The 21,690-nt window shown below is 37.8% G+C and overlaps 1 protein-coding gene across 1 annotated transcript in view; it reads right to left on the bottom strand.

Moving 5' to 3' along the window:
* Nucleotides 1-432: 432 nt before the first annotated feature.
* LOC126281762 (toll-interacting protein-like) overlaps nt 433-21,690 on the bottom strand; it is a 51,831-nt gene continuing 30,573 nt past the window's right edge. The window contains exons 4-6 of the mRNA XM_049980960.1: nt 17,499-17,700; nt 10,659-10,826; nt 433-776 (exon numbers count right to left, since the gene is read on the bottom strand). Coding sequence (XP_049836917.1) covers nt 666-776; nt 10,659-10,826; nt 17,499-17,700 — 481 coding nt within the window. The 3' untranslated portion in view covers nt 433-665. The remainder of the gene's footprint in view (nt 777-10,658; nt 10,827-17,498; nt 17,701-21,690) is intronic.

The raw sequence follows: 21,690 nt of genomic DNA, 5'->3' as shown, positions 1-21,690 counted from the left end.
TCGCGTAACGTTGCTCGATCCCATTTTTTCCGTGACACGGTCGGCGCGCAGAGGTTTACAATAACAGACGTCCTGCCGCTTCCACAGCTCGGAGAGCACTGAAACCGGTTTCGCGGCAAAGCTTAGCGTCCCCCCCACCTACTCCATGTGGCCCGCTCCCACTCCGACTACTAGGAGCGGCGCGGGAAATTCAATTGCATTACTTTCGGAACATACCCTGTATAACAACAAAAAATATTAATACGGTTATCAATCATCTTTAACTACGGACACTGGAATTTTCATGTCTTGTATGGAATTATGTTACATATAAAAGTAACTTAAGAATACCAACTTATTTGATTACATATTAGAAGTACATCACATAGATCATCAAAACTGATTGCTGATTTTTTTAATGCAGGTATGACCTTTCACAATAAAATGCCAGAGTAAAAGTTTTTAATGAATTTGATTATTAACTGCATAATCAATAAGCTGTTACAATGTTTGTATATTAACAAAATAAAGATAATTAACATAGAATATAACAACATGGCACATACATCATTTTCTGGATTCATATATATTTAAACCACACTCATTAATATAAATGAATACAATGCCTTATGTTAAACATAAGGTACTTGTTGACATCATACAGAAAGTGTGCACTATTCAGCACATCATTCACTCATCTGTAAAAGTGAATTGACTGTACCATCTTTGCTGCCTCTGTTAGCTTCAAAAACAGACTTAATTACTTCTTTGTCCATATTAGGAAACATTTCTTCAATCTGAAACAAATAAACAAAATCTCTCAAACAGTCTCATGAGGAAGAAGCTAGGGATATACAAAATCTGTATGTACTCACAGTCATACAGCAGTGACTACTGCAACAGATAATGTGTTGTGAATTTATGGAGCAACATTTAACCCTACGAACTGCAGTATACTATATGAGGATAATGGAATGTAGTCAAATTAAGTCGGGTGATGTTGAGGGAATTAGATTAGGAAATGAGACACTTAAAGTAGTAAAGGAGTTTTGCTATTTAGGAAGTAAAATAATTGATGATGGTCGAAGTAGAGAGGATATAAAATGTAGACTGGCAATGGCAAGGAAAGCGTTTCTGAAGAAGAGAAATTTGTTAACATCGAATATAGATTTATGTATCAGGAAGTCGTTTCTGAAAGTATTTGTTTGGAGTGTAGCCATGTATGGAAGTGAAACATGGACGATAACTAGTTTGGACAAGAAGAGAATAGAAGCTTTCGAAATGTGGTGCTACAGAAGAATACTGAAGATAAGGTGGATAGATCACGTAACTAATGAGGAGGTATTGAATAGGATTGGGGAGAAGAGAAGTTTGTGGCACAACTTGACTAGAAGAAGGGATCGGTTGGTAGGACATGTTTTGAGGCATCAAGGGATCACAAATTTAGCATTGGAGGGCAGAGTGGAGGGTAAAAATCGTAGAGGGAGACCGAGAGATGAGTACACTAAGCAGATTCAGAAGGATGTAGGTTGCAGTAGGTACTGGGAGATGAAGAAGCTTGCACAGGATAGATTAGCATGGAGAGCTGCATCAAACCAGTCTCAGGACTGAAGACAACAACAACAACAAATCTCTGTCCAAAATATACATCAAAAGATAGCAATTCTTAGTATATTATTACCCACTTATTTATATTTCCTTGCATGTTTACACAATACATTTATTTTGGTAATTTCACTATACCTGACTAATATTCTATTCTAAAGTATTGAGAAAGTAAGACAGATACACAAAAATCCAATGGAGACAAATTGCCACTTGACAGTTGACCATGCTCAATGAATATAAATAATATTAATAAACAACTGAATTTTTATTCACATTTAAGCTCCCAGTGATATAATAACAACAACATTAATGTTATAGGAGGGTGATACTAGAAGTAAGATCTCCAATTTGTTAAACATAAAGAAAAATTTATTTACAATAAATTGTACACAGATTTGAAGCTTGAGAATTTCTCTACTTTTCCACATAATCACTATTTCGATTCATGCATTTTTGTACATGCTGTAGCAGTTTTTGTATGCTCACGTCATACCAGCCCACCACCACACTACTGAAGAAACACTGGAGCTCATCTTTCACCTCGTCATCATTGTCACTGAAGCACCTTCCAGCGAAGTGTTCTTTCCTCTTAGGAAGCCCAGACTATATGGTGGATGGGTGACAATGTCCCATCCAAACTGTTGCAGAAGGTCCATGGTTTGACGAGCGATCGTTGTCATGGTGAAGGCTTATCCTTTGCTCTACATTCCTCCTCTTTGGTTCTGAATCACTCGCCTGAGTGTTTTAATTTCTGAAAATACCTGTCACCATTTACTGCTGTCCCAGGAACTTTGAAGCTGACCAACAATATCTCCTTTTGATTCCAAAACTCAACTGCCATGACTTTATTGGCAAACTATGTTCTTTTGAATTTACGAGGCTTGGGTGAATCAGAATGCTGCCACTCACATGACTGTTGTTTGATTTCAGGTGTGAAGTGGAAAGCCCAAGTTTCATCACCTATACCCAAGTTTCATCAACTGAATCCAAAAGGCTCTCCTTTTCACCTGCATAGGATTGAAGAAATTTGTGGGAAGTTTCAATGCATTGCCATTTGTGGACTTCTGTCAGCATTCTTGGGACCCATTTTGCGAACACCTTCAGAAATTTCAACGTTTCAGTCAACGATGATTTCAGGAGTGATCTGCTGACCTTTAAGTACGATTTGTTCATCGTTTGCAATTGTCTCTTTGGGAATTGGCAGTCTCCCACTTCTTTCCTCGCCATAATATCAGTATGACAACCTGCAAACACTCTACATCACCTGGAGACATTTTTTACATCTGTAAACGACTCTCCGTACACTTCCATCAACTGTCAATGAATGTCGATTGGTTTAACACTTTTTGCACTCAAAGACCAAATAATTGTGTGAACTTCGCACCTGGCAGTAGTGGCTAATGAGAGCTCCATTACAACTGGCTGCCAAGCCAAGACAAAGCTCCAGAAGGCATGCAGTTTCTGTATAGTGTGTGAGAGGGGAGAGGGGGGAGGGGGGGGGGGGCAACAGCCAGACAAACAGCTTCCCTGTGGCCCCAGCACTTTGAAGACCTAACTTTTGGGATTGCTCTCATAATAATGGGACTTCCAGGATAGGAACAATGAGGAAGAATGAGGGAGAGGTACCACTCACTCGCTGCTGATTAATGTATGGAACAGACAATTAAGAGCATAGAAAATTTCACCAGCTAGCAAGGATGATGGGCATGGAAGGAGAGGAATGGGCTGTACCAACTGAAAGTAAGGAAGGATTTAAGGAGATAATGCGAAGCAGGAGAGTGGAGGCACCTGTCAATGGCAGTAGCAAATAAGGACTGAATAAGGTAGCACTCTCACAACAGAGGATTTATCGTGAGAGGAAACGGGGAGAGAAAAACTGATGTCACGAAGAGGAGAGAAATTCATCTGAAATGGGAGGGGGGGCTGGAAAGATAGTATGTTGAGGGCAAGGGTGTGGGTATGTGGTTAGCCCAGTTAGCACTCTAGAAGATGTTATGTCACAGGGGTAGTGAGAATGGAGGTGACTGGAATGCAGAAGACATACAGAGTGTTTTCATCTGCATAACACAGAGCAGTACCTTTAGCAACTAAGCAAATTGGATAGCCATCGAGTAAACAGCCAGTTCAAATTTAAGCAACAGAAACATTTGCTCTGACAAAAACTGAAAGGCAAGGCAGCAGGAATCAGCCTATGGTATGTAAACTCCACGTGGCTTCCATGCCAGGGTCCCTTACATGTAGCAAGAAGATAGGATTAGGCAATATGATGAAAAACATATCCTCTGGACCGTACTTACTATGACATAGATACAAGAAAAGATGTGACACTGTAAATGGAACTACGTGCTAAACTTCTAGTTGCAAGGAAGCAGGTACGATGGGTAACTATCGGCAAGAGAGAAAGGAGAAAGTGGGACTACCCTCACCCTCCCCTCATTCTTCAGTGCTAAACCATGCATGTGAGCTACTGTCTCAATCTGTCGCCATACTCTTGCACAATAGCCTACTAAAATTTGATAATTTAAAATCATTTAACGAATCAGTAACATGTAAACATAATCTTGATTCAAACCTCTTCAGTTCAATACTTTCCCCAAAAACCTAGGTTTTAAACAAGTTTTACATTCACTGAAATCTGACGATACAAAGTTGACATTTTAATATATTGTGTGTTCTGGTATAAAAACATTGTGTAGACATTTCTGTTGAGTTATGTCACGTATTTTGCAAGCGCATCAATTGTTTACAGAAATTTCACAGCTGCTGAAATTTGAGGCTACAGAGCTGGAATTGTAATAGATGAGTTTTCGTATAAACATTGTATGGAAGTTTGTACAGTGATATGGTCAATATTTACAAAATTTTTCAAAAAATTGTGGATTTGGTGAACAATGTCGTAAAGTGTAACAGATTATCTAATCTTTAGAATGAGGTTATGATCTAGATATTATGCTACCATATTCTGGATATGAAATGATAAAGCTGTACAAAATTTCAAAGAAAGTAAGGTACAATGACAACAGAAAGCACAGTTCACCGGACAATGACCACTCAAAGTTCTACATAAAAAACTGTACATGCTAATGTACTAGAACAGAAAATTAAAACTTAAATGGCAAGAAATTTAAAGCATCAAGAATTGTGCTTTTCAAGCACAGGCCTGCATTACACTGTACTTTCACAAATCTTTTATAGAAGCTAATACCACATTATAGCTTTCATAAAAGATATGATAAAATAACTCTAAAACATCACCAAAGATTTATAAAAGTCTGATCAAAGATATTTGGCAAAGATCTCTTACAGAATCATATGGGCCATAGTTGGGTACACTGTTGACCAGAAGTGAGTGTTTCGTTTACTGTCTGCACTGGGAGCCTTTAGGCAGTCCCAGCAGAGCATTCACAAAGTTTGTTGTGGTCCACTAAGGAGTGAGTGTCAGTCTACTGGAGATGTGTAAAGTATTCATTTGTGACAGTCCTTGCAAGCACGAGACTACAAGCAACAGAACTTTAGGTTACTGTGAGAGAGATTCTGACTGTACTTTATTTGCATTGTATAGAATTGAATCTTCAAATGAACATTATACAATTATTTGCCTCATCGGTTCATTTTAGTGAGCCGCTCGTATTAAAACAGTGTGGTGAGTGCAGCATTAAACTTTCAACTTTTAGGCCGGCTAAAGCTAAACTATCTTTATAGGTTTGGTTGGTGTTTCATAGAGACAGATTTTGTAGAATTGTTAATGGGATTTGGTTCTGATCTACACTGGATGCTGAGAAAAGAAAAAAATTTAGCAGGGATGATTTTGTGCATGTGATACAAAAGGAGATTTGAATACGAGTTCCTTCCTGGAAACTTGGTTAAATTATTTCAGTAACCACTTCCTAAAAACCTCAAAGCATCAAGTAAAAGTTCTTTTTTCAACTATGGGGAGCTGGAAATCTGTAAGTGGCTTGCAGACTGCAGGTAGTTACCTTGTTTACAACAATTTTCATGTTACCTGCCTGTTTAGTTTACAGACACTTGTTTTATGGTGATAAAATGTTAAGAAAAACAAAAAATTCACAACAACCTAGACACCCAACATGACACAAAGTGCATTAGAAGGGCTTAGGGAAACTATTCATAATGTATGTACTTACTCATGTGTAAGTGAATAATTAATGGAAATTACTAAACAACTGGAAGGCTTGAAAATGACGGGACCTTGTATGAGAGCCACATTTCACGATGTTTACACCACAATGGTCAATTCCAGAAAGCAGCCCTTGCTTCTATATCTCAGTTGATACAACAGTTAAAGGGCACTACCCATGCAGTAAAACTGCATTCCCCTCTACCTGCTACCATTTGGCAAAAACCTGGTTTTCATATGTTAGACCATTTCTGAAAGTTAGGGTTTACTTTAAAAATGTACTCTTGGTCAATACGTATTCACCAACTTCATGCCACTCAATTATATCTTTTCTTTTTCAGTGTCATCATAAACATCAGTATCTCTCCCCCAATATGGTAACAATGCACAGATCTCTTCTTCAGAACAATGAGCTTCCACCTCCACAACAACAGTTCAGGCTCAGCAGTGTGTGCTCAGTACTCAGTAGGCACAATATAGCTGCAAAGGTGTGTGGGTGTGTGTGTGTGTGTGTGTGTGTGTGTGTGTGTGTGTGTGTGTGTGTGTGTGTGTGTGAAATGTAATCTGTACAATGCATTAACAATAAACTATAACTACGCTGATTAGTGCCATTCACGTTTAGGCTATTTGTATTTAATGAAGTTAAAAAGAAAGCATTTTTGGGGGGGGGGGGGGGGAGGGGGGGACTGCTGCATCCTCATTTTTGCTATATAGCTGCTATTTATCTTGTATTAGTGGCTTAATGTTTACTCAATTACAATCTTATTTTTCAAAGAAAATATTTGTACATCCATAAATACTGAGACCAATTTAACCAGTACATTATTACGTGTCATAAAACTTCATAACAAATACTGCTATTTCCCACATAGCTAACAGAATTTTTAAATTGGAAAGCTAGATATTCAGGTAATTTACAGAAAGTGTGGCTAACAAGATGTGTTTTTGATTTTCTTTTGAACTAGTAGGGATTCCCGATTTCTTGCTCTATGTTAGATGAATGTATGTAATATGCTACCATTGGAGTACACAACACCATTTTGAACTCTGGATAAAGAGGCAAAGTCTACATGAAAATTATTTTTGTCTTTCACTTTGACAGTGAATATCACAGTTTAGTTGAAACTCATCTTAAGTATCAGCAACAAAAGTCATTATGGAGTCAATTCATTGGGAAGTGAGTAAGAATTCCGAAAGCCTTAAAAAGGCTTCTTACTGGTCCCTCATGCTGAACAAATAATTTATTTACTTTAGGTGTACTGCCCCAGATGAGAATTCTTTAAGTTGATAGAGTAAAAATATGCAAAATAAGCCAACACACTTGTCTCTAGGTAAACACAATGGGAGATGATGTTATGGGCATAATGTGCTCAAATGAGCTTCATGATTAGTTTATCTATGTTTCGACTATTTCAACTTTTACCAGCTGGCTACCAAGAATTTTACACGCTGTTCTTCACCAGGTGGGTAACCATCAATAGTGTAAAAGATCATGCATAAGATGAGTCTTTGTGATGTTAAGACAAATTGTAAGCTGTGAACTACCTGCAGGCCTGTTCAGGTATCATCTGAGCTGTGTTCCAAGGGCTAAGTTTTGGCTCTTGATTAGTACAAGTGTCGTCAGCAAACATAGCGGTTTTTGAACTGCCCTTCAAAGTCATTCAAAGGTCATTTATGTAACGTAGGAAAAAGAAGGGGTCCAGTACCAATTCCCGTAACACTCCGCACACTATGCTACTCCATTCTAAGGTTATTTTCATACCAGAGATACAGTCTGTTAATGAGACCCACTGCTTTCTGTTATGGGGATAAGATGCCATAAGGCCACATGACTTCAGTTTGCTAAGTAGGATTTTATGATCCACACAATCAAAGGCTTTGACAGGGTCATGGAATAAAATGGAGTAATTTTTTTTATTTAGCTCTGTTAGTATTCCATTTGCAAGGCACTGTATTGTTCCCTGCGAGGAGAATCTTTTACGAAAGTCAAACCAAGAGGTAGTTAACAAGTTCTGCTCACTTAAATGTGTCCGTAATCTATCATAGGTAACTTTCTCAAATAGTTTTGTAAAGAATGGAAGGAGTGATACAAGTCTATAATTAGGGGTTGTTTGCTCATCACCAGTTTTGTAGGTATGTGTTACTGCAACATATCTGAGCCAGTCAGAAAATATGTCCAACGTCAATGATTACAAAGAAAACTTGAGAGTAATCGTATCAAGTCAATAAAAGATATTAAGATTGTTAGAAACAGTATCACACCCAGCAGAGTTACAGTCAATACTCTATTTCACATTTTCGTGTGATCCAGACTTAAAAAAAGCAATTGAGGAAATGCAGAACTGAGGCAAATGTTAAAACCCCCAAAATACAAGCAAAAACATATGTAATTAGCGTATATGATAAAAAATCATAACTCTCTCCAATACACTGTATGAAATCTGTATAAGTGAAGGGAATTAAATGTATAATACAATGTTTATACAATAATTTGTGGTAATGAATTTCAACAGTTCTTAAAAAATCACAGATGTGCAACACCAAGTAAAAACTCATCAAAAAATTGAAACTGGTTTCTGGGTACAATGTAACCTAACTATTTTTTGACCTGCTACGACCACAAATTATATGTCAAAACTTGAGGGTTTTGAGATATCTTTCCTTTCTGCTCACACAGAAAAAAGCAAAACTTGATGAACATGGTGAACTAAATCAAAAACTGAAGTACGGTGGCAAGGATCAGAATCGGGTTGTGTGTTTTCCTGCTGTAGCCAATGGCACTGCAGCATACTCTGGTGACACAAGCACAGCGAGATCTAGTGTATTGCTTCTAAACTTTTCACTATTCATTGTGCTGAGTGGTCAAAGTGGAGTGCTCTGTAATATTACCAACATGCTGTTTGCACTTCGAACTTGTCACTTCCCATAGTGTAAACACAGCATGTTTCGCAAAAGTATGTATATGCACATAAGTTTTCCTTCACATGTGGTACTGATTTATACCAATGAAAATGAAATAAAGTTGAGCCTGCTGTGATACTAGTGTTTCTCTGTCCCGGCAATCCGCTATAGCAATCTGTCTGCCACCACAATGCATTACACACCATTTATGACTGCAACAAAGATGAACAAGCCATTGCGCAACTGGTCACTGAACACATCCTTTTATTTGTGGTGTCACACATAGCAAATGAATTAGCCCATTTTGGCTGAAGTCAGTAGTGGTACTATATGTTCTGGATTCTGACAATGAGCTCTGAGCAGAAATACTGTAAGTAAAATAAATACATGGTTGTGAAAAGCGTGTGAGGTATAACTATATAAATTGAACACAAGTGGAAGCTGCGGTCACTCCATTTGCTGTAAACCAATCACATTCGCTGTACTTTGGAACAAGCCACCAAGAAAGCTTGCTATTTATCACTATCTGCTAGTAGCCACTGCATCAGTGTGATGTGACCAAGCTATACAGCTAATGGCAACATCTGAGATGTTTTAATACAGTTTTCAGTTTATTTCACCACATAGGCTATAAAGTTTTGCTATTTTCAAGGTGAACATAAAATGAAAGAACCCTTAAAAATGCAGGTTTTAAGGTGTAATTTGTGGCTGTGGTGTGTTAAGAAATGGCTCAGTTACCGCGTACATCAGTAGCAAAAACGATAGTCTATTCAATTATGCACGCTACACATTACTTGTTACAGTATTACTAGTGGCAAAACCCACATTTTTTCCTAATACATCTCTTATATGACATAAAATTTTGAAATTTCTTTTTCGTTTTGGTACGTCAATTGACGTTATGAGTGGTGGTAAAACCGCTACCTAGGAGGAGAAGAATGAAATTCTTGCACTGGTTTTGATTTATAGCTTCTGTGCCTGTTTATACTTTATAATTCAGTACCTTAGGAATTTTGAATGTTTCTTAGGATAAGGTTTCAAATTTATTATGTAATGACCTAATTGTGTGGTGAAGCTAAATGTGGCAAGTTGTGTTGGCAATGTCACTAATGGATTATTGTCATATCAAACGTCAATAGGAAGAAACAAGAACAAAGTCAAGTGAGATGTCGAGTAAGAATGTAGATTCAAGATAAACCTTACTAGGAAGAAACATAAAATTGGGAATTTTCAGCACTGTACAATGGCATCACTCAGCACTGACCACAGAAATTCCAGTGTTTACTGACAACCACCCTCTGCAATGTTCAATGGTCCCTGTCTGTCACTACAAGAGATAATACATGGTCTTTGTTTAGCTGTAGTTGTTCCTTTATGTTTCCATTTCACAATCAAAGTGCCAACAGTAAATTTGGTCAGATTTGGTAGGTCTGAAATATTTCTCATGTATTTGTTATTCAGGTGACATCCAATGACTAGTCCATGTTTGAAGTCACCTGCCAGGCCTATTCTTCTGCTATTGCTTCTCTTCTGACAACACAAAAATCCCAACCTTCTTTTATACTAGTGGGTCCACCTCTTAACATCTTGTGGTCAATTTCACATTTTCTAGGATGTCCAGATACTTTTGACAATGCAGCATTCATTTTAAATTAGTGTAGCCTCTACCTTTTTTTTTTCCGTTGCATATGATGACACAGCCTGGCACAAAGCCCCACACAGAGGTGTTTGCACTGTACTAGTAGATTCTGCAGACCTTTGCTCTCTATTTTAGCACATCTCTCAGATATTGTTGCTAAAAGTTTTGGGCCAACGATAAATGCTTACTTAAATATCTTAGCTGATACAAGAGTTAAAGCAGATTAACCATATAAAAAAAACCTCATTTCAAAATCCCAAACTTGTAACAAAATAAGTAGGTAATCGCTACCGTTTTAAAAATGTTAATATAGAATGAAAAGATAACACTTCACAAAAGACAATACATTCATCAAATTTCTACCTACTTTAAATTTATCTAAGGCAATCCTACCTGCTTAAGTTCCTGTTCTGACAGGTGTGGCTGAGGAGGCTGTGTTGGAGGTGCAGTGTAGACTGGTACTGGTGCATATGGCCTCATTCCATAAACTGGTGGGTTTACCGATGGCACCATTACCACTGGTGCAACAGATGAGTAAACATACTGTGGAGCTACATGTGTCTGTAACAACAAATTAAACACAAATTACACAAAAGTCACCACATATGAAAAGGATTTCTTTTTCATTTGTCACATTGAAAACAATATATGGTTAACTCTGTTCCCATAAACAAACAAATAAAAATGGCAACAAATAAGAATATGAATCAAGTCCACCAATAAATGTAATTTTAAGCTCTATCACAACTGTCAGTGAAAGCTGGAAAACACCTGCAAAGCTGCTATAGGATTAGCAACAAATGAAAATGTGATAAACAATTATGGGAAATATTCAAAGAAAGGAACAGAAAAAGGGGAGAATGTTCGACTTTGGCACTGCTTGAAAGAATCAACAACTCTGTAGTGAATCAGAGTTTTAGCATGACTGATTGAAGGAGGACTGTATATACACTGAAGAAGCAAAGAAACTGGTATAGGTATGTGTATTCAAATACAGAGATATGTAAGCAGTCAGAATATGGCACTGTGGTCGACAATGCCTATGTAAGACAACAAGTGTCTGGCACAGTAGTTAAGATCACCTAATGCTGCTACAATGGCAGGTTATCAAGATTTAAGGGAGTTTGAAAATGGTGTTATAGTTAGCACATGATTGATGCGACACAGCATCTCCGAGATAGCGATGAAGTGGGGATCTTCCTGCACGGCCATTTCACGAGTGTACCGTGAATATCAGGAATCTAGAAAAACATCAAATCTCTGACATCGCTGCATCCGGAAAGAGATCCTGCACGAACAGGACCAACGACAACTGAAGAGAATTGTTCAACGTGACAGAAGTGCAACCCTGCCAAAATAGCTGCAGATTTCAATTCTGGGCCATCAATAAATGTCAGCATGTGAACCATTCAACAAAACATCATCGAAGTCCTTGATGACTGCACGACAAAAAGCTTTAGGCCTCGCATGAGCCCACCACCACTGACATTGGATTGTTGATGACTGGAAACATGTTACCTGTTTGGATGAGTCTCATTTCAAATTGTATCGAGTGGATGGATGTTTATGGGTATGGAGACAACCTCATGAATCCATGGACCCTGCATGTCAGCAGGAGCCTCTTCAAGCTGGTGGGGACTCTGTAATGGTGTGGGGCATGTACAGTTGGGAATATATGGGACACCTGATACATCTAGATATGACTAACAGGTGACACATGCTTAAGCGCTCTGTTTGATCACCTGCATCCATTCATGTCCACTTTGCATTCTGATGGACTTGGGCAATTCCAGAAGTTCAATGCGACACCCCACATTCCCAGAATTGCTACAGAGTGGCTCCTGAAACACTCTTCTGAGTTTAAACACTTCTACTGGCCACCAAACTCCCCAGAAATGAACATTATTGACAATACCTTGGATGTCTCGCAATGTGCTGTTCAGAAGATATCTCCACCCCTTTGTACTCTTATGGATTTATGGACAGCCCTATAGGATTCATAGAGTCAATTCCCTGTAGCACTACCTCAGACATTAGTTGAGTTTATGCCACATCCTGTTGTGACACTTCTGTGTGTTCGCGGGGGGCCCTACATGATACTAGGCAGGTGAAAGAGTTTCTTTGGCTCTTCAGTGCATATTAGACACTGAGGTCTGAAAGCACACTATGTTCAACAACAGTTTATGTGACAATAGAAAATATGGCATGAATGTGTGCAGTTTGGTTTACTGCCAAAAAGCAGATATTCAATTCTGTTTTTTAATGAATCAAATGGATAATCTAATTTTTGAGGAAGAATGGAGAGCTATTGGATAAAGTACCCAAAAAAATAAAGGGGAACAATCTGCTCATACTTTGGGCAATGGTGACAGAGGTAACCCAGCAATGGACATGGCATAAAATTCACCAAGATCATACAAGAACAGAGAACAGTGTTTACCTATTTATGAATCCCCATTGTTCTGATAGTGTTTTTTTTTTTTTTTTTTTTTTTTTTTTTTACAAAAGAAGTAAAGGCTCACAAAAGTACATAAGTTATCAGCACCTAGACAAAATGTAATAGAATAATGAGGCTGAATTTGCCAGCATGGTTAATTTAATACAGAAAGTGTTAATTATTCCTCTGTGCAGTTGCTGCTTTGAATTTGGAGCAATGATTTCCATTATTCATACAGAAAAGTTTAGTTCAAGTGGTTAATCATCTATTATTACTAACAAGCATATGCATCAGCAGGTATTATGCAGGGGGGAAGAGCAAGATTCTAAAATTACTAATTATGATAAAATTAGCTTGTCAGTTGTGTGACATAAAAAATATATATATATTCCAGAGATTTGGCGTTTATCAATGGTGAATGAAAGTCTGTGACAGATAGTACTGTGTATTCCAGAATGGGGATGGATGAGTGGGGTAGTGCAACTACATTTAGGCTATCTTCAGAGATCCTATGCAGCAATGCAACTCTGTAGGGAAATACTATGAATCAGTGTCATGCAAAAGTTTTGAAGCCAAACACCAGACAAATGCAAATAGATAGAGAGACAACAGCAGCAGGAATATTAAAACATTTAGGCACAATGGAGAAGCATGTAGTTTCTTAAAAATGAACTATGGCTTTATTCAACTTATACTTACGACTTTTGTTTAAACTTTGCAAATCACAAGTAAAAGTGTGGTATTAACATTTTGGGGAACAAGAGCAGTTCCTACTCACAAATTCTTGAAACTAGAGCTAAATGTATACTATCAGACTAAAGATGATTTGTTTGCTCAATCTGTAGCTTTTGGAACTGAAAACCAGAAATTTACAAATCCGTTACCAGCTACATAAGAGTTGTAACTTACCATATTTGTTTTTGCTGCCAAAGTGAAATATAAAAATTAGTAACCACAATTATTCTGTGGCTAGAATAACTAACATCATGGACATAACATCTCTAAAAATTTAAGGTGCGGCCATTAAGTCATGCAGGAGGTCTGCAACCATAATGTAAACTTGAGATGACATATGTCAGTGCTGAATAGCTCACCAAAATGAACACAGGAGTCTTAAAGAGAAAAGATGCAGAAGGTATTACAAAAAATATTTCAAAAAATACCAAACAGAATAGCTTCCACACAAAGTATGGAGCCACATGTGTGTGTCCTCACCAGTGCTCAACTGATGGGAGTCGCCATTATGAAACATAATTACTAGAAACTGCCACCAGGTGACAGAGCTAAATTAGCACAGTGACATTAATTGTATCCACAGATATAAATGAACACTTTGATAATGATATTAAAAACAGTACAGAACTATGAACAAAAACAAACTAGATACAAAAATTCAACAGAATCATACACAACAGTGCATACAACATACAAGTTTCATGTAGAACCAGCAGGGAAGGGGAAGAAAGGATAATAGGGGAGGCTAAAGGGAGGCAGCATATTGGGAGAACAACAAGTCATACTCAGCGCAGTATTCATACAAAGAAAAAATGTAAAGCAACAAAATCATCCAGCTTAATAGGTAGCAACCACTCGTGGGGGGCTGGTTGATAAAGAAAAACAAGGATGAGGAGGCGGCATCTCAAACACACTGCACCGACAGAATATTGAATATGTCAATGAAAGTGCTAGTATTCTAGCTATGTGTAAGCAACTAACACTAAACATTATTACAAAATGTAGTAAAAATACAAAACAAAAATTTGATAGTAATTGCGCAATAGAGTCAACGACGAAATAGTAATGAAAAACACTACTAAGAAAGCCTTAGCTAAGAACTGTTATATTCTAAGGATAAATGTATATATTTAGAAAATGAACAACTTTCAGCTGTTGAGAGTCTAACCAGGTGTAACAGCCAAAAGTCACAGGGGATTGTAACTAAATTAAGAGTAGGGGACAAGGTTGTAATAATGAATGGCCTAACACAAAAAAATGGTTCAAATGGCTCTGAGCACTATGGGTCATTAGTCCCCTAGAACTTAGAACTACTTAAACCTAACTAACCTAAGGACGTCACACAACACCCAGCCATCATGAGGCAGAGAAAATCCCTGACCCCGCCGGGAATCGAACCCGGGAAGCCAGGTGCGAGAAGCGAGAAAGCTACCGCACGACCACAAGATGCGGACTGGCCTAATACATATAGGACCAATAGTTTCCCCAAGGAGCAACTGACATTTATGAACAATCATGTAGTAACAACATAGCATACCACCACAAATAGAACTGACATAGTAAAAACACATTCCGTAAACTTAAAAGCATGAACATGCTTTGTCTAACAAACAGGTACTCTGTAATAAAAAGAACAAGTATGAACATTGTCGTAGAGTATGATGGCCAAATGCAACCTCTCCATACGTATAAAATAAAGAAATGCATAAAATGTAAACCAAAACAATGTTCAACTGAGCCCACCACAAAACATAACATAACATATGAACAAACATCCTATACAGTTTTTTGTTTAAAATACACACATATACATGTGATGGTTTTGTTTGGATATTACATGTTACAATGATGTTCAAACTTTGTCCATTCTACTTCACTGTATCTCTATATAAGTCTGGCTTCAGCGACCAGAGACTGTAGTCACATACGTGATAGTTGCATTTGCATGTGTGCATGTGCACGTGTCCTCTATTTTCGACAAAGGCCTTGTTGGCCGAAAGATTATTTTGTGACAGACTTCTTGTAAAGCCTATCTGCGACTCAGCATCTCTGTTGTATGGTGAGTAGTAAATATCTTTTTCATAATATTGTTACATTCCATTCCGCATTTTCCACTGTTTTATTAAGCAAAGTGTCTACAGTTGTTGTTCATGTCATGTACTTTGGTAGGCTCAACTGAATCTTTTTGGTTTATTTTATATACATGGAAAGGTTCTGTTTGGCTATTGTACACTACGAGAACATTCATGCTTGTCCTTTTTAGTACAGAGTAGCTCTTTCTTAAACAAAGTGTGTTTGTGATTTTAAGTTTACTGAAAATATTTGTACTTTGCCAGTTTCATTCATGGTGGTACGTTGTGTTGTTACTACATGGTTGATAACACGTCAGCTGAAGCGCCTTTTGGTTGCTAAGCCTGGCTAGGCTCTCAACAATAGAAAGTTGTTCATTTTCTGAAATATATGTTTACCCTTGTATTCTGCGAGTCCTTAGCTAAGGCTTTCTTAATAGCGTTTTTCATTACTATTTGGTCTTTGACACCATTGTGCAATTACAATTAAATTTTTGTTTTGTATTTTCACAACCATCTGCAATGATGTTTAGTGTTTGTTGCAAATGCATACATAGCTTACAGATAGCTGGAATACTAGCAGTTGCATTGATGGATTAAACATTCAGTCAATGCAGTGCCACCATTTATGTGGTAGAGATGCTGCCTCCTCATTCCTGCTTTCTTCCTTCATCAACCATCCCCGGTGAGTGGTTGTTATCACATTGGATTATTTTCTTGCTTTCCAGTTTTTTGTGTAAACATAGTGTTTTTTTTGCTACCTCACTTTCCTCTCCCGTTATCCTTTCTTACCCTTCCCTCCTAGCCCTATACAAACTTTGTATGATTTATGCAATGTTGTGTATGCTCATTGAATTCTTGTATTTAGTTTGTTTTTGTTCCTAGTTCTATACTATTTCCAGCATCATTATCAAGACATTCATTTATTTCTGTGGATGAAATTAATGTCACTGTACCAATAGAGCCTTGTCACCTGGTGGCAGTTTCTGGTACTCATGTATTGTAATGGCAGCTCTCCATCAGTTTAGCACTGATGGTGAGGACAGACACACGTGACTCCATAGTTTGTATTAAGGCTATTTGGTTGGGTTTTCTTTTAAAATATTTTTGTATATCTCATCTATTACAGTCCCCAACAATCAGTCTTCCCTTCTCACACCATCCGGTAAGTCTCCCCTAAGCCAGGGTTCTGTGTGATTTTTCTGAACTCTACCCCTTTTCCTAAACCTCTCCAGTCCTTTTCCTTCACCCTTCTTCCTTCCCCTTCAACCCTTCTGCCAGAAGGAGCCACTGGCTCCAAAAGCTTGCCTACCTAAAACATTTTTATATGTGTGTTCTCATGCAACTGCTAAGCTTCTTAAATCCAATTACATCATTTTGTCATACCTTTTGTATCTTTAAGACTTCTGTGAATAATGTTTGTCTTTATGGTTTTGTGCTTATCTTTTGCATATGTTCTTAAGATGGGCTGCATCCAAAATATGTCAACATAATAAAATGTATGAATAAGTTACCAGCTGATTTTTTTGTGATATATTAAGCATCGACATACATCCTCGAGTCTCTCTAAAAATACCATTTATCAACTACAATTTTACAGTTTTGAAAGCTGCTGCAAGCTACAGACTCAATACTCATGTTTTGCGTCATTGTGTGTGTGTCTTTTGATCCCATTTTCAAGTATTACGAAATATTTTAGAGTGTGCAACTGGCTTGACAGTTTGAACTTGATGTACAAAATTATGAATAAATAACCAATGTACAATATCTTTCATCTAAGTTGGGTGCTATGAGCACATGCAAAACAATAATCTGAAACATCTGATGACAATTAGTTCATTATTCAGCACATTTTGCATAAAAATGAAATTATTAACCTGACTAGAAATCTAAAAACATACCATCTGAGCATATTCTACTAGCTCCTGAAGGTTGTCAAAAGATCACAAAATAAAATATGAGAACACATTCCATATGGTTTTGAATACTTACTGTATAACTAAGGACCAAATTAATCATTCCTTCCATTCCTTCGCCTTGTTTTCCACTTAGCTGATACCATTCTTCATGTGTTTCTCCATTCATTACGGCCTGTGGGATTGGGATATGAGCCCAGGCAATCAATTCATCCATGGTAAATGAGCATTCATCATAAATCTCAAGGTATATGCTTGTCACACCTTGAGGAAGCAGGCTGTAGACCATGAAAAAGTCAATATTTGCAATAAATAGCTCACTTTTTTGAAAAGTGTTAATGGCTTGATGCACTATTAGCACAGTATTAACTAATTCACCTAAACAAACCATAGCCACACACTGACCATGATCCATTCAGTCACATCACACTGAATGTTTGCAACTATACATTTATAAAATAGAAAGAAACATTCCACATGGGAAAAATATATTAAAAACAAAGATTCCATGCCTTACCAAACGGGAAAGCGCTGGTAGATAGGCACAATAAAAAAACACACACACACACACAATTTCGAGCTTTCGCAACCCATGGTTGCTTCGTCAGGAAAGAGGGAAGGAGAGGGAAAGACGAAAGGATGTGGCTTTTAAGGGAGAGGGTAAGGAGTCATTCCAATTCCGCGAGCGGAAAGACTTACCTTAAGGGGGAAAAAAAGGACAGGTATGCGCGCGCGCACACGCACACGCGCACGCGCACGCGCACACACACACATATATATATATATATATATATATATATATATATATATATATATATATATATATATATATATATCCACACATATACAGACACAGGCAGACATATGTAAATGCATTTACATATTTCTGCCTGTGTCTGTATATGTGCATGTGTATACCTTCCTTTTTTCCCCCCTAGGGTAAGTCTTTTTGCTCCCGGGATTGGAATGACTCCTTATCCTCTCCCTTAAAACCCACATCCTTTTGTCTTTCCCCCTCCTTCCTTCTTTCCTGATGAAGCAACCTTGGGTTGCGAAAGCTTGAAATATGTGTGTATTTTTGTGTGTTTTTATTGTGCCTATCAACATACCATCACCTTCTCATTTGGTAAGTTAACAGCATCTTTGTTTTTTATATACATTTTCCCACGTGGAATGTTTCCCTCTATTATATTCAACTATACATTTATATAAATATATGATCAATACAAAACCAAAGTCTTACCAACATAACCTGATAGAAAATAGACATAAAAAAAGAAGAAGAAGAAGGGTACACAACATCTTTTACTTACATTATACACTCTCAATTTATATTTAGTTGAACAATAGTAGGGAACGGAAGGTAGGGAAGCTTGTGCAAATAACTCGGTAATTAGAGACCCACTTTAAGTTGAGAGGAGGAGGAGGAGGAATTTAAACACAATAACATGTTAAAAGACAAGTTTCACACCAGCAGGTAAGTAGCTGCAAGCAGCAGTCCATCAGGAACATGAGATTATTAAAAGTAAAAGGACAACTAACTAAAGGTACAAATATCACCTATTAAAAATGTGATGAAAAGGATAGTTGCCACTCACCATATAGTCGAGATGCAGAGTCACAGATAGGCACAACAAAAAGACTGTCAGAAAATGAGCTTTCGGCCAACAACACCTCTATCTGCAACTCAGCATCTCTGTTGTACGGTGAGTAGCAACTATCCTCTTCATAATATTGTTACATTCCATCCTGGATTTTCCATTGTTATATATTGGCTATTATATCAGAAAACATCAAGAAAGGCATTAGTAATGTTCACAAAAGTAACAATTCAAACTTTCTCCAGCAAATCAGTATAAATGGAATATAATTGGAGTTCAAGACAAGGGTGCACATAACAAAGATCCAAATGCCTGTATCGATAGCACTAAATTTCCAATAAGTAAGTTGTGATGATGAAATTCGGTCCATTATATGTTTTCAACTGTTCAGATGTTGCAACACTCACTCACTTGCTATGTTTATGTAATTATGCTCTACTTCTGAAATGGATTCTGGGTGTAACTTGTGTTAATTAGATTCGAACTAGTCAAAGACTTTTATTGCTGCTACATCAGTCTTCAAAACCAGCTACTCATAGCATGGCATCTACATCTACATCCATACTCCGCAAGCCACATGACGGTGTGTGGCGGAGGGTACTTTGAGTACCTCTATCGGTTCTCCCTTCTATTCCAGTCTTGTATTGTTCGTGGAAAGAAAGATTGTCTGTATGCCTCTGTTGGGCTCTAATCTCTCTGCTTTTATCCTCATGGTATCTTCGCGAGATATATGTAGGAGGGAGCAATATACTGCTCAACTCCTCGGTGAAGGTATGTTCTCCAAGCTTCAACAAAAGGCTGTACTGAGTGTCTCTCTTGCAGATTCTTCCACTGGAGTTTATCTACCATCTCCATTATGCTTTCGCAATTACTAAATGATCCTGTAACGAAGCGCGCTGCTCTCCGTTGGATCTTCTCTATCTCTTCTATCAACCCTATCTGGTACGGATCCCACACCGGTGAGCAGTATTCAAGCAGTGGGCAAACAAGTGTACTGTAACCTACTTCCTTTGTTTTCAGAATGCATACACAGTTCCAGATAACATATCAGTGAATTTAAATGCTGCTTTCAAAAAATGTCTTTTTTTTAAATTATTTTCTCTGGCAGAAGTTCCATTTTCCTTAATTACTCAGAGAACTATTTTGCATTGTGGATAAGCCACAACCTAATTCTGTTTATCTTCAGACCTGTCCACACATTCACTATAGTCAAAAATTCAATCTTCTCATGATGGATATATCTTACCAGTTAAATAACTAAATGTACAGCTACCTGCCTACTGCAAACACTTAAACTTGATGCCACTTAATTAGGCGACTTTTGCCTCAATACCACAGCTTATTTACTGAAATTAGCTCTCACTATTCTTCAAGAAGTTGAGTGAAACAGGTTGTTTCCATCACAGAACATCTGAAGTGGTCATCATGAATTCACCTGAAAATTCAACACCAGCCAGCAAAGGTAGCCACTAAAGTCATTCATCCATTCTAGCAGATCTGTTAGGGTCAAGAAGTGTCATAATCAACGAAAGATGAGAGTGAGCAGTTTTGCAGATTTTTTTTTTCTTTTTTCTTTCTTAAGTGCTGACACTGGATCAATTTGCAGAAGAAAAGCCTCCTGAACTTGGTGAACACCATTCAGCCAAATTCCAATTGCTTGGTATGCTTCTGACGCACGTGGACACACGCGCATGCATGGGAAGGGGTAAGGTTTATGGGTAGAGAGGGGGGTGGGTGGGGGGGAAAGGGATAGGAATGAGAAGGTGAGTGGAAAGGAAACAAGGGGGGGGGGGGGGGGGGGAGAGAGATTCAACTTTGCTCTTTGTAACATTGCTCATTAGCAGAATTTACTATGTGAAAAAACTCACTACAGGCACTGAAATACACCAGCTACATTGCAGAGTCGTACAAGCACTCCCTGTATGAAGACGCTGGTACATCTGTCACACTCCAAATGACATGTCCTTGTATGGACAGAATGGTAGCAATTTTGTGTACATAAAAGGAATATTCAGCTTCAAGGTGTCCACTATCAACAAACAGTTAGGTGGAAAAAAGTCCAATTTAAATTACAAGTATGGTTAAATACCATGTGTGCCAAAATTGTGCACAAACATTTTGAAGTGTCATACAAAAATTCCTTTTCCTACCTCCTAGCTAAATTTCTAGGAAAAAGTAATTTTATGTTTTGTCAACAAACGACAGAAAAAAGTCGATCTTGACAGGAGACTAAAGTCAAGATGATGAATGTATGACTGAGGTTCAAGAAGTAGGTTAGTAAATGGTACCTGATATTAGAGAATGTTACTAAGCTTCAGAGACAGTGGAGAAATGAACGTGGAACCGGTTCTTCTATAAGGTTAACACTTACACATCTAGAAGATGAAGTTCATGCAAGGGTGATGTGCAAAAACTGTAATTTCGCACAGCTACAAACAATGATTCCTCAATATGCTGCATTCACTACAAAAATTTTCAAAGTACGGATCACACAAGGGTGATGTAAGTGCTAGCTGAATCATTTATAAAATAAGTTGCTGGCATTATCTTATTCTAGCACTGCTAAGTGATGACCCTGATAGCAAGGTACAACTCTGTGAATGTTTTACATGATGGCTAAATGTGAAGTAGGACGTATGAGTAACATCGTTGGGTCAGATGAAGCAC

The sequence above is a fragment of the Schistocerca gregaria genome, chromosome 7, assembly GCF_023897955.1.
Source record: "Schistocerca gregaria isolate iqSchGreg1 chromosome 7, iqSchGreg1.2, whole genome shotgun sequence".
Classification (NCBI taxonomy): domain Eukaryota; kingdom Metazoa; phylum Arthropoda; class Insecta; order Orthoptera; family Acrididae; genus Schistocerca; species Schistocerca gregaria.
The sequence above is the reverse complement of the archived record's forward strand: the minus strand, read 5'-3'. Positions and strand labels throughout refer to the sequence as shown.